The sequence below is a fragment of the Panulirus ornatus genome, chromosome 69 (genome assembly GCF_036320965.1).
Source record: "Panulirus ornatus isolate Po-2019 chromosome 69, ASM3632096v1, whole genome shotgun sequence".
NCBI classification, from domain to species: Eukaryota; Metazoa; Arthropoda; class Malacostraca; order Decapoda; family Palinuridae; genus Panulirus; species Panulirus ornatus.
Genome location: NC_092292.1, coordinates 20,518,942 through 20,533,813, shown reverse-complemented (window position 1 = coordinate 20,533,813; position 14,872 = coordinate 20,518,942). Strand labels below are relative to the sequence as shown.

The 14,872-nt window shown below is 45.0% G+C and overlaps 1 protein-coding gene across 1 annotated transcript in view; it reads right to left on the bottom strand.

The window, feature by feature from the left end:
• The window catches only part of LOC139747650 (trehalase-like), a 109,090-nt gene that overhangs the window by 29,973 nt on the left and 64,245 nt on the right, over positions 1 to 14,872 (bottom strand). Inside the window, exons 3-4 of the mRNA XM_071660215.1 lie at positions 10,224 to 10,389; positions 7,626 to 7,705 (exon numbers count right to left, since the gene is read on the bottom strand). Of these exons, the coding sequence (XP_071516316.1) occupies positions 7,626 to 7,705; positions 10,224 to 10,389 (246 nt within the window). The remainder of the gene's footprint in view (positions 1 to 7,625; positions 7,706 to 10,223; positions 10,390 to 14,872) is intronic.

The following is a 14,872-nucleotide window of genomic DNA, read 5'->3' as shown; positions in this document are numbered from 1 at the left end:
GTCGAGGGTGTAATGCTATGAGTCGGTGTTGTGTCTGAAGCTGATGTGTCGTGGACAAGATGTAGACATCTGGTCGACTGCGTAGTATTATCAAAGTCTCTCCTGGTCGAGCATTTAGTCGAGTCCAGAGTTTTGCCTCAGTTGGTGTGTAACTCCACGGTCGAGGGAGTAATGAGGTGTATTAAATGAGCTTGTTACTCGTTACTCCATGTTAAGACAAGTAGTTAGAACAACAGGGAATAGTAAATGTATTAAATGATGTTATTACCAGTTATTCCCTTGTAACAAGTAGTGCAAGCAACGGTAACAACCTTTGCATTAATAAAATTGGAAGAACTTGTTGACCTCCTCTTCCTTAATAGTTTGGATCCACCTGGTCCTACGTTATCACTGGAACAGGTCAGGCGCCAACGACCTGACAAGCAATCAGTCAGCTTGGCGTCTCACGTCTTCGTAACCATATGTCTCAGACATGCACCAACCACCTTTACTGGAATATAAAGCAAGACTGACACTGTACATGTACCCTCAAGTCTTCCCTGCGTCGTTAGAGCAGAACTTTCCTAATACAACGGTGCGTTAGGTGGGTAATTCCCTAATTCACCACAGCAGCCGTCATGGCGCTACAAACTAGTAAACATCAAGGAAATTACCCAGAACAAAAATCCCTCTGAACGCAGCCATCAAGCCATTCTCTTTTTTTCCAAGGATCCCAAAACTTATGTTTCTAACACAGATCGTGAATATACTGACCATTAAACACCCCCAGTGGTTTTTTGTGGATGAGACAAAGGCTCTTTCTTTTTTCTTTTTTTCTTTTTTGATGATGATGATCAGAAGCCACAGTTTCACAGTCTATGTTCTCCACTCACTGCTCGGCCAACCCTTGATGGAAACCTTGAACGATCAACGACTATGTAATTACACATCTGGACGACAACTATGTGTCCATGCGGCTGGTTAACGAGACAGAGTACTGAAGGGTGAAGCTCGTCACTCTACGACGGTAGTTCTGAGAAACGCTAATATGTCGAGGGTCCGTCATTCATTAGTGGTTGAAAAAACAGGAACGGCTAACCACCCTGGATCATTAGTTACGCCAGGCTGTCAGTGATTTAGTACTGACCAGGTGATGTAATTAGTGTAGTTACGCTCAGGTGGGAGACTACTCCGAGGGTATTTTGGGGATAAAGGGTGTTAAGGGAGTTAGAGAGAGCGCTGGGGTTAAGTAGGTGAAAATGAAATTCAAATTGGTGTTAAAAAGGAAGTGCCAGAAGGTAATGTAGAGGGGTTGCAAAAGTGATAAAGGGGTGTTGGGTTGAACAGCAATGAGGGAGGTAGTGTTGGAAAAGGATGGAGAGGTGTTGGTGAGGTATTGGTGGGGGTGAGGTCTTGACAGGTGTTGATGGGAGTGTTGAAGGGCTGACGAATGGGCTGGGAGGATGAGTGCTGAGAAGGTTCGTGCTAATTCTCCATAACTCGTTTAGTTTTTACTTCCATTATCGTATTAAGTCTTATCATAAGCCATGGGAAAGTACATCTTGTCGCGGTGCCGTCACCGAGATCAGGGAGTCGAAGGAGGGCGTATGGGTGGCATGGTCCAGGAGACCATGAAGAAGGGGAGTGTTGTGGTAAGGAAGGCCTCCAGCAGATGGTCTGGTGGCGGCAGGTGGGCTGCAGAAGGATGCACTATATCATAACGCAGCTCAAGAGACTGCTGGAGGGTGGAGGAGGTTATAGTGTGGAGTGCGGATGCTGTTGTGGACGGCGGCTGTCGGTGATGCAATGGAGGAAGACAGTGACTGGCAGAGAGGGTGGCGGGTGACAGAGTGGGTGGTAGAGGGGGAGGCGGAGGGTGGCAAGCCGCCCTCTAGCGGTTGGGAGTGCGGCTGCGGCAGCGGTGTTAGCTCTCAGGATGACGGATGCTCCCGGACACGGGGCCCCCGGGAGGTGTAGTGGCCCTCCTGCATATGGGAGACTCCACATTACCCCATTATCAAGAACCATTCCTCTTGACTGCCCATCTGCCGTCCCTAACCTCTCCTAACACGTCTCCTACAACCTGTGGCGGCTTGAAACATCCCCACCCCTTCCCCTACAACCACTGGCTATAACCCCTGCAACACCCTCCCCCACAACTGTTGGCTCCACCATCTCTCTGCCCTCCCCCACATGTGATTCAGCCCGTCAACTCCCTCCTCCCTGGTTTTCCCCAGAAAAGCTCTTCAGCATTTCTCGGTTTTCCACATGTGCAACGAATGGCCACGAGAGGCCGGAAGTTCTTCAAACTGGGGCACACCGACCCCCCTCCGGCTCAGATCATGGAAGGTCTGCTGTAAGTCTTGAGATAATACCAGCAGGAGATAATGAGAACGGAAACCTCCTGAGATATACCAAGGAACCTTGTTTTAAAAGACTGTTAAATACTTGAAAAGAACTCGGGGGTAATTAACAGACCGTAGTAACAATCATCGAACTAAACCTCTTTTGATCATCTATTAACAGTACTGGGCTGCTGTCTGAGTAACATATCTGTTTGATAATGACTACAGCATAATTGCCTTTATGGCCATTATAGAGCAATGAAGTCAAGAAACGTAGTGACCCCAGTATGTCTTCCCAGCGCCCGGGGAGTTTATGGTGAGGAGGAGACCCCTGCTGTGGGGAGTCTCGCTTGGTATGATGATCTAAGCCCCCCCAGGCACAGGCCCCCAGCTGTGGGGGGACCGGAGTCTTGCAGGTCTCGTCTGGAAGTCCCGAGTCTCTGCAAAATGTTAATTGACCCGGTATACAGTACTAAGTAGACGCGCATACAGACACAAGGCATCGCTAACCCGTCTTGCCTACACTGCTGAATGCACACGTACACAGCCGTACACAGATGGATACTCGAGAAGTTGATAAAACACTCGTAAATTCACAAAGATACGCAAGAGAGCACACACACACACACACACACACACACATATATATATATATATATATATATATATATATATATATATATATATAAGTGTGTGTGTGTGTGTGTGTCAGTGTGTCTAAGTATAATGATACGATCATAGATTGTTCAAATATGTAGCTGAACTGTAGGAACATATATTGAGTTAGATATAAATAAAGATTCATCTTTTTACGCACACACACACACACACACACACACACATACACACACACATATACACACACACACACACACACACACACACACACACACATGCAGACATTGACAATACTGAAATACAATTAAGTCCTGAAGAATGCCTGTATTCAAGAGGACAAGTACCCTTGTGCTGATATGAAAGGCCGATAAGAGATAGAATATATACTTAACATCCCGACTTATAGAACTACCTTATTCTTCCCTCTTGGCTGTGAGTCTCTGGCATACAGCAGACGTTAAATTGCATTAGAGTAATCTCCTCTTTCATTTCTTGGTGTAACCCAATAAGGTATTATGACTAGATATCCTCTCTGGTATCTTTATCTCATTCATGTCAGATGGTTTACCTCTTACGATGGAGGGAGGCTGAAGGCTGCCTCCTTCTTCGTTAGATTAAGAATTCACTAAATTTCGGAATATTGCTGAGGAGCTCGACACGAAAAGAAAGCAAAACAAAAAATCAAAGTCACTGCACTGTAACAGAGTTGATTAACAACATGTCTTTTCCTCCATTAGTCTATTTAGTCCATTAAGGTTTGGTTCCAGTGTCTTAATGGGGTGTGTGTAGGAGGTTCCCAAGAAAACCTTAGCCGCCCTTCCTCCATCATTCTCCATCAGACGCCGTCAGCTGCACTCACCACTAGGGACAACCTACACCACATCATACCTCCGCAATTTTCGCCTTGCACTGTCTCGTCCTCCTCCTCCTCCTCTACCTCGAGTGAATCATTGTTCAAGAGTTTATTGAGGTGTGTGTGTGTGTGTGTGTGTGTGTGTGTGTGTGTGTGTGTGTGCGTGTGTGTGGTAACTTTGTGTAAGTGCACACAAAAAAAAAAACATGAAATATTTGTGTACCTACGTTCAAGGACTCTAATTAATGGGAGGATTCCTCATATTTTTCAGAAGGATCCTGAACGTCAGAAAGGGATCTCGAAATTATTTAAAGTGGGACTACCCACTCTGAGGGAAGACCTCAACTCCAGCAAGATGATCTGGAAGTCTGAGTAATACTCGTAATTCTGAAAACCGTATGAGTCATCTTGATTTTCTCGGGGTCGGGGAAAATAAAAGAGATTAATGTTCACGAAGGAACATTTACGTCGGATATCTTTTCCTGGTGCCTTCCTTTCCTCTTAAGTTACCCATCGCAAGTGACCCTCAACACATCAGGTTAACTCCTGGTCAGCCTCCACCGCCTCCAAATTACCACGGGCTGTTCACGCCAACTTTTCGTGGACAGTGCGAATCGCATTTCCAGCCCGACTCTTGCGAATTGATTAGAACTTTGAGCCCAACACCCTAAGGCACTTTAGGGAGAATTGGCACTGTCGCTGGGGCAACTGTGCCGGATGTTCTAGAGGGTGGAAGTCCTCAGTCGTGAGAGAACTACGGAGTCAGGAGAGTTACTCCTTTATAACTTGTGCTACCACCTTTCCCTCGGCTCGCAAACCTCGAGAAAACTCCTCCGCGAGTCTGACATACCTGTATGGGAGGCACAGGAGAAACATGTTTAGCTTCCATTATCGTTCGTGTACTCGAGTCTCCTGGGGACCACCATTACAATGTATAGATATTGACTAACCACGAATGAACTCACTTATTGTAAACTTGAAATAGTCGAGGACATAGATTAGATAAATTAACTGCTTTCTTCGGCCGGGGGCTCACGTGTGCGTATAAGAAACGATGGTAAATTTCTGTGAGTTTTCCGTCCAGTCTGAGCGTCAGCAGGAGTCTGTAGGAGCCACTAGGGCAAAGCAGACGTCCCTAAGTGGCGACAGTTTCCCTGCTCCTCCTGCTCCTGCTGGCTGCTTCCATCTGGATAATGTTCCCGCGAGGACGCAACACTCGTCTGCACTTACTACCTCATTAAGTATATATTAGTTATTAGGTCTGGAAAGAGCATTACATCTGCATACACCGAGGATATGTTTACACATGTAAGTCCTTGTCTACATAGACGAAGACAAATACATGCAAGGACACACATATACGTGTAGATATTTAAGATACACACACACACACACACACACACACACACACACACACACACACACATATAAATGTAACCAATAAAGGCTGAAGCCACACAAGTTGCTGCCTGACTCTCTAAATACAAGAGATTATTTGCAGATCAGAACTTCCTAAGTCTCCCTGATTGGTGCCGAGACTTTCAGGATTGGGTCTCCGTCTGGTTCTTCCCTCCAAGCCTCAGGTTTCCCAAGACCCGGGTATATGGCGAGGAGGATCAACTTCTCTTAGTCTTCCCAGTTACTGAATTATTTGACTTGCAAAATCTCGCAGTAACGTAGCAATATGTTCTTACGACATAAATGCAGTTACTAAAGAACAGAGGAGATAGATATAATAGATATCAGCCCATGGCAATACCTTATCATTATAAGTTTATTGTGTTGCCTGAGCATGGACCGTTCTCTACGGCCACTCGTAACTCTCACTACTAATACCGGGTTGAATAACAAATCTTGCTTCAATTTCGATAAAAATATGTCTGACAGTTGAAAACACACCCTTACGGCTGGAGGATAGAAGGGCGTTATTACCCTGACCCGCCCAGGAGTAATGCATCCATTTGTTGGTGGTTGCATTTGTTGACTGTCAGGGAATAAGAGAAATAATAATACAGGATAAGGAGACTACGAGGAGGCAGATCCTGCTCTGGTCTCTCGTACCCTTCGCCTAGACGATCCGATCACCCTTAGCATCGACCCTCTGACGTTCGTCTGTTATTGTGGCTGATTCCACACCTTGCGTGGTTTCTGATGCTTCTCGCTGACCCTCGGGGTTTCCTCTCGCGTCTCTCAGCAGAGGAAAAAGTTTCTCTCATGTTTCTGTTTCATGTTATGGTTTTTCTTTTCCAGTTTATTCGCTAGTTTCGAGTTTTACTGTTTGTGAACTCACTCGTCCTGTCTCAAATTCTTCTTACTTCATCTCGTTTTACCTAAAACTTTAATACTCTCTCTCTCTCTCTCTCTCTCTCTCTCTCTCTCTCTCTCTCTCTCTCTCTCTCTCTCTCTCTCTCTCTCTCTCTCTCTATCGTCCTCTCTCCTGAACCGGAGTAACCCCAGACACGACTCCCTATAACCCTACATTTTTGGGGGGGTTCCTGACAAGACATTCCCTCCCCCAGTATCCTCCAGTGGGGCTTAATGATTCTTGTGAGCATAGTTAGAGGGAGTCCAGTGGTCTCAGCCGTGGCCAGGGCTTTGTGCAATGCACGACCGGTGTTGGTCAACGTACCCTCTCTCTCTCTCTCTCTCTCTCTCTCTCTCTCTCTCTCTCTCTCTCTCTCTCTCGACTCCTTAGGAGTGTGAAGTTCCTTGATGAGTGTGTACCACTATTCCAGCAACAGACGATGATACAACCTCGCTGAAGGTGACTTTTCACTCGCGGCGTAACCATAAACAGGAGGAGTCTGGTAATGCCTTTATATATATATATATATATATATATATATATATATATATATATATATATATATATATATATATATATATATGTGTGTGTGTGTGTGTGTGTATGTGTGTGTTATTTATCTATTATATTTATCTTCATGCTTGAAACGAGGGTAGAGCTATTGACCCTGAATCTACTTCATAGATACCTACTCTACTTGTTCTCCGCAACCCACGAGTCGGGGAAAAAAAAAGGTGTTAAGGATATTTCGCTACCACATAATGCAAGAGAGAGAAGCAATGACCCAAGATGTAGGAGTTATCCTGTTGAGGCGGAAGGACCGTAGGATACCAAGTTCAGAGCCTGCAGCTCTAAGAGTGGAGGATGACTTTGCAAGATGCGTGGCGCTTGTTGCAGTGGGAGGATGAGAATATCAAGCAGACACGCCACGCAAAAACTCGAAAACGCTCATACTTTATGGACGGTTGAGAAGGCCACAGACTGGGCTGGGCTAGGCTTGGGGTAGACACCCGTGGGTTGGGCTGGGGAAATACCCGTGGACTGAGATGGTGGAGACGACCACAGGCTGGGCTGGGTGAACACCTATAGGTTGGGTTGGGAGAGAGAGAGACGTGGGCTGGGCGTCTCTTCACTCACTACCATCAGAGAAAATGTTGCTAAATCACCAATCAATCAGACGACGTGTTCTAAACTATAGAACCAAATAGCACGCAGTTGTATCATAAATCTATCAGGAAATGATAATCATATATCAACGTATCATACAAAATGCTCTGAAGTCATTAAATGATCAAAGCAATTGCTCTGAAATCATCAAACAGTCGAAGAAATTATCCTGAAATCATTAGACATTTAGAGAGAATCTCCTGAAACCATCCAATAGCCAAGGAATATGTCTTGAAATCACAAATCCAGCGAGAATGTCCTAAAAACCAACAACCAATCAGAGAGAGTGTTCTAGAAACATCAGCCAATCAGAAAGAGTGTTCTAAAACCACCTGCCAATCAGAGGGAGTGTACTTACTCGGTGTCCCAGTCCTCGGGTACCCAGGGTTCGAATTCAGCTCCGGGGTCGTGGAAGTTCTCCGTGACGAAGTCTTGAACCTGAGTCCAGGAGAAAATATGTTACTAGACACAGGGGAGCGACGAGGGAAGGTCTAGGAACGTATAAGAATGATGAAAGCTGGTGAAAGGCAGGGAATAGAACGAGGAACAGAGATAGAAAACAAATGGAAGGAAGGAAGACTATGAGAGAAGACAAGAGGATAAGGAAGAGTAGAAAGCAAGAAAAAAGAGGAAGTAAGATAAATGGACATCTCTATGATGAAGGAGGCGATCTTGGGTAAATACATTAAAGGTAATGCACATCCAAACAAATTATTTGATAAAGTGGGCCACAACCAGCATTACAACGTTGCTCCACCATTGTTAAATCGTTGTATGTCTTGGTGGATGGCAGTATCATGCAAATGTTAGCTGTACGCCAGCTCACGGGGCACGAGCAGTAGAGTAGCAATATCTAGCTTGGCAACACTAACGCCTAAGCACAAGAAAGGTTACACACAAGCGTCCAAACTTTGGCCTTTATAATGATGATGTCATGATCTCCTACGATAAGACTCAACCTACAATTACCTATTCAGTAGCTGTACCCGCATGATCACAGCCTGATAGATAACTGTGAGCCTCATACCTCATGACTATGACTGCAGCAAAACGACTCTGATCTTGGGGACACTAATCTCAAATACGAATGTGCTCGTTAACCTCAGTGTAGTACCGCTAGACCAGTAACTTTGATTCGTCCAAAATCTCCTAGATTTTTTTACCTTCAGTGTGCAGAAACATCCCCGTCTTGGCAACACTAGTCCTAAAACTGTCGCCTAGACCCTAACTTGGCAACACTGGCCTCACAACTGGCCCCGAGACTCAGTTCGACACCACCACAAAACAAGGTGATCAGACTGCTAACGAGGGAAGAGCCAGCGTCTCCCCTTGTTTGTTACTTATACAGTCAACGCAACCATTGGCAATTAAAGCAATTAGCGTTTGTAATTGGTCTAAGTAGCTCATTAACTACTGACACTTGCCGCGCGCAGATGTGACACCACCATTTATACTACGACAGACTGGGAAGAGGAGCGCCAAGGGTAGCACCACTGGGGAGGGGGCGCTGGGATCAGGAGGGTGATGCTATAGGATCAGCGGGGAGGATGTTATGATCACTGGGGAGCGTGCTAGAATCATTAGAAGGGGCGCTAAGATCAGGAAGAAGATGTTAGGATTAGCGGGGAGAACGCTAGAACCAATGAGGGGAGGCTGAGATCAGTGGGGATAAGTGATGACTAGAGAGGAGGGTGCCAGGATCAGTGGAGAATGCTAGGATCAGTGGAGAGATGCTAGGATTTGTGGTAGGATGCTAGGATTAGTTTGAAGGGTATAAGGATCAGTGGAAAGTTGATAGGATCGTTGGAAAGGATGTTAGGATCAGTAAGGAGGATGTGATGGTAGTGTTAGTTCACAGGCACAACAGTATATTGATATACGACGTGTTGTTATCTATTTACTACATCCGATAATGTATCTACGGTGTATTTATTTCCCTAACATCAGTTACCTGTACACCACTAATGAGTTCCTCACGGTGCATACTCTTAGCTTATTGGAACCTAATTAACTATTCATTTGCTTCATTATGCCAGTGAACATCGCTTATAGTAATACTGATCCTTACTCAGTGACTTTTAAGTCCATTCTAGTGGAGTATCTTATCATCCTCTATCTTATCTTAATATAAACTCGTAAGGTGGTGTAACGCTGGTTCTTGTTTAATCATCTTTATTTCTTCGTTATAATCAATTAACACTTTTCCAGAAACAAAAGCTATCATTTCTTAGCACCTGTTTCGGATGGCTTATCACATGTGCTGTGTTAATCAACTGATATAAGTCATCTCAGTTAATTACTCTCACTTTAAGCTGTGTTGATCTGGCTCTCCCCTGAACCTCTCCCTGACTTCTTCCTGACCCCTTCCCTGACCCCTACATTACCCCTTCCCTAACCCTTACCAAAATTTTCCCCTTCCTAATCCCTCCTTTTTCACCAGCCTAACTCCTTCCTTCCCCCTCCGTGACCATTCTCCTACTGCCACTCTCCTGACTCCTCCTTACTTCAGTGATCAACAGTGATCATTCCCTCACTATCATCACAGGTTTGATAACTTCACGTTCCCTGTCACGTGATTTTTGTTATGCTTTCCCTTAATTACCTGAACTTCATCCTAAGATTCTTTATCACTGATCTACTTAACCGAATCTTATTCTCAGTATCTTTATCTCGAATTTGATTCTCTAAACCTAATGTTTCGTATCTTTTTGACTGGTTTAATCAGTTCCCTCTCTTGTTTGAAATTGCATATCTCCCCAAGACATATTACGAGTTAATGACTACAGTATTGTTACCCTCTTTCTACTGTGGGAATCTAAAGCTACTTAGACATCATTTGAGTTCAAGTTTAACTCTTCCTAATAATTATTTTCTTGAGTTAATATCTCACTTCTTTCTGGATGTTGCTATTATTCTTTTTCTTACCTGGGCCCCTCTGACCCCAGATGTATCTTACCTCATCTTTGCTTGGCGTGTTATCGGTGCGGTTCATCAGGTCCTGGAAGGCTGCGAGCGTCAAGTTAGGTGAGTTCTTGAGGGTCATGTCAACGAAGTGCTTCGAGTCGTTGTGGATGTGGGCCATCTGGATGGTGTGCAGAAGGCTCCCATGGCAGTAGATCTCACTGAACGAATGAGAGGAAAGAAGGATCAGTCATAATGGTTTAGGACGTTCGTGAAGGAGAACGCTTTGGGCTGCGAAACAAGACAGAGGAAAGGAGAAAAAACATTAGGTTCTCAGTGTGAAGGATGATAAGAAAGACGTAAAGAGGGAAGAAAAAACTTCGAGAACGTAGCAGCTCCTGTAAGAGAGAACAGATTCCGATTGTTATGATCGGCAGGAATGTATGCATGGCATATGAATGGCATCCGAAGGACGCCATCCGAGGTGTATACGGAATGATAATCATATATCAATAGATATTGTTCATAAAAGATGACATTTATACTTCTAGGATTAACAGAATGAGAATCACTAAGGATAATCCTTCGAAAAGAAAGGATCCGAACTCAAAATCCTCCTCCATGACATAACTAAATTTATGTTTGTTTGAATCTTATATTTTCACAATAAAGCTTCCATCAGCTCAGCAACGAGAGCTACTCTGAGATAACGCTAACGCAACAAAATGAAAATACTTTCATTATATAGATATTCCAGACCTAACACTCGTCCTGCGTGCGTCGCAAGAATACAGCGTCTAGCGTGAAGACGTGATGGTGAAGATTGCCTCAACTGAATAATATAGTTACCCTGACGCCTACATCACAACGGTATATACATCCTGGACCCTGTATTACCATGACACCTGCTACACTCTGGCACCTCTTACTTCCCTGCATCAACACCGCCATGACATCTGCACCACACTGGTACCTGCACCACAATGGCACCTGCTTCCCTGTGGCACCTGCATCAACCCGGCTCTCGTATTGCCTTTAGCGCCTGCATCACCCCTAGCTACTGCATCCCCTTATGTAGGGCGACGACCTAAAACTACAGTGATGCTAGAGAAGGACAGATCGAATGACTGTTTCAGCTTAAGGCTCCGTTCATAACTACCTTCCCCAGAAGACACCAAACCGGTCCATAAATTTATGATGGGTAGAACATTGTCTCTCTTGCTTCGTCTGTGTGTGCGCTGGGTGGCCGGGTGTGTGAATGTTTCTGGTATGTGCTGGACGTATACGTGAGAGATGCGTATTTCAGTTTGTATGCCAGTTTGTATGTGAACGTATCCCTGTAAGTTATTCACAGACGTATGCCTGTCTGTATGGTCATGTGAGGCACTTGGACGCCCAGAAGGGGGTCCAGTCCAGGCCTCCTCCTACTTCTTCTTTGTGAGAAAAATCCTCCGTTATCAACTGACTCTTCCTCAGTCACGGGCAAGGTCTCAGCAACCACTATCTCGCAAAGTTAGTCTCAGTCACCTCTCTCTCTCTCTCTCTCTCTCTCTCTCTCTCTCTCTCTCTCTCTCTCTCTCTCTCTCTCTCTCTCTCTCTCTCTCTCTCTCTCACACACACACACACACACTCCTTCCCTTGTTGTCCTCATGTTTAGTTTTTAATAATTGAGATAGTTTGGAAGATGAAGACAACATCCAGAGAACTGGTTTGAAACTGAAGCTAATGATATAACCACCACGATACGAACCTTACCCAGCCACATGATGGTGTAATGTAGGTAACACACACACACACACACACACACACACACACACACACACGTACACACACACACACTTACACACACTTACACACACACACACACACACACGTACACACGCACACACACACGTACACACACACACACACACACACACACACACACACACACACACACGAACCAAATCCTATGCCGGCCACGCGTTGTACAGACGGGAGGAAGTTGTCAAATATTTCTGTAAACGTCCCCAGCCTGAGGTTATCGTGGTTGTAGTTTTTCATGGGCAACGTTAGGGAATGGCAGACAGAAGGTTGTAGGGAAACCGTCCGTGTTCTAGGAAACGAAGAATGGCGATTCGATTTTCATGATACGCGCATTATCCTTGTGACCATCACTCTCCGTTGCCACAAAACACCTGTAAGATGAAAGCTAAAAGGATGTTATATTATCGAACGACCCTGACGGATGAAGGGATTACACAGATGTGAGTTTGATAAGGTGAACGCAGATCAGTTGAGCCGCGTCCTCTGGCCGGGGATGCATAGCACTAGTTAGAACTGGTGATGATAATAAGCATTACAGTGTGTTATATCCATCATCCTTAGGTCATGTGTTGGGGAGTTATGTCCCTTGTTCATGAGTAATGAATTAAGGACTTGTGTCCTTCATCCATCATGGGGTTTCCCTTCGTCTATTGGTCATACATTTCGGACTTATGCTGCTACATGTTATGTTAGATACAATGGTAACCGTATGTAGCATTATACACTGTAGAGCTGTGGTGTTATCATCTGGATCACCGCGGAGTACAGTCTTGATACCACCCAGAGCAACACGTCACATAGCAGTGATCCTATCGCCCACAGCATCACGTGTGGCATAGCCGTGATATCTACAAGAACAGGACGCACTGCACCACAGCCGTTCTAGCATCGGTATTGCCACGCATGGCGGGGCCGTGGGACCATGCAGAGCACCGGGTATTTTACTGGGAGGGAGGGAAGGAGGGAGGGAGCGGGTATGTGCCGGGACGGGAAGTCGTGCAGGGGTACCAGTTGGCGGGGAAGATGGTCCCGCCCCGGGGAGACATTCTTCGTCTGGCGGAGATGACAGTGTTTGAAGGAACGCACGACCGGAGCGCTGAAACGCAGACGAAACAAAAAGGTAAGAACGCATTAATTAGGATCTCAGACGTGCACGCACATAGACGTCTCACATCAGCAGCGTCACTCCTGAGCGTCGAATGGACGTATATTTCTAGAGATAAAAAGAGAAGAACGCTATCATAGACGCTCAAGAAGTTGCAAATCTTCAAGTGAACACAGACGCTCATGAGGATAGATTAAATTCATGGGAAAAATGGGCACGTAACTCAAACTACAACGCAACAATCAGACGCAAAGACGAAATATGTTTTAGACGACACGTGAAGTTTTCCTGCTCCTCTCATCATGCAGAATTACCATTATTGTCAGGGAGGCGAGTCTTGCAGCCCCCCACACCCCAACACTGCTGCTCCTCATGACCTATTCCGACACTGTAATTCAAGTTTTTCCCCACCTCACTTTTTGGTCCGTCTGGTCTGATGGATGAATGTGTCGGGGTATAGCGTCAGAATGATGGAAGGTTGATTTTATATAATTGTTAGCTGGAGTTATGGTTCATCTTGATCTTACATTCTTATGGTCCGCTTGAACTGATTCTACTGTTTGAATGGAAAGTTTCTTTTTCGCTTTCCCACGTTACCATTCACAGAAGCTTCTGACCTGAAACCCATTATATATATTGCGTCCGAGGATCTCTGCCAACAACCAATCAATGACTTTTTGACAGTTAACCTCATCAGAACCAATAATCTACTTGGGCTCTAGTGGGTATCTTATCGCATGGGAGACAGTGGATGTAACCTGAGAGGCAGCACCGCGATGCTGAGAGACAGTAAAACAATAAAACAAACCATTTTATAATTACTCAGAGGAAACCCTATCAGAGATCAATCTATTACTCCGAAAATGATTAATGCCAGTAATTTTGAAAGTAAATGTCGACAATTTTTCAGATCAAAACAAATTGCTAATTAATCAGTCGATTTATTTATGGAAATGTAGGAAATCTCTCACTCCGGACATCCCCTCTAAAATTAGGTAATTTTACAGATTTGTTTTGTTGTTCCTTCTCCACTCCAGTTAAGTTTGGTGATTTTTAACATTAACTGGCAAAGTGTCGGGTCAGGGTTTATGATTCCTCGGATCCAGTGTTGTCAGCTGTGAAGCAAACCCACATTAGCAGCAGCCGAAAATGTTAGTCTCGTTTAATTAACAAAATTCCATTTAATTAACTCACTGAGCCGGCGTCTCCAGCGCCAACGTAATGTTTTCAGGAATTAATAGCGGACTCTTGCCTGGTTTATGTTGATGCTGGTGCATTATCTCCGTCCTCCGGGTCCGCTCAGTTCCTTTCGACACCGTGAGAGGAGGTTGTCTCAACGTGATGAGGTTGAAGTCGGGTAGATGCTACGAAGCTGAGGTCATTCAGATGTTGCAGAGCTGAGTTCATGCAGATGGTGCGTGAGGCTGAGGTAGTTTAGATCCTACGAGGTTTGTTTTATCTAACTACTTGGAGACTAAGATATGAAACGAACTCAGCGTTTCAAGGATGGGAGATTAAGCCAACTCTGACTCCAAGGATGAAAGATCTCCCTCCCAGCCATGGCTGAGAGATAAGACCGTCTTCTCCCTTACCAAGACTGAGGAATAAGGTCGCTTCCAGAGCGAGACACTGATACCATCTCGAACACGGACGTATCGAAGATGAGCTCCAGAGGGTCTTTCTCCCTCTCCACAGATTTCCTTCAAGATAAATGATTCTTGCGGTATTTTGCTTTGATTTTCTATCAACCTTGTCTTTCCCTTCCATCTATAAGTCCTATGGCATCTCTTATA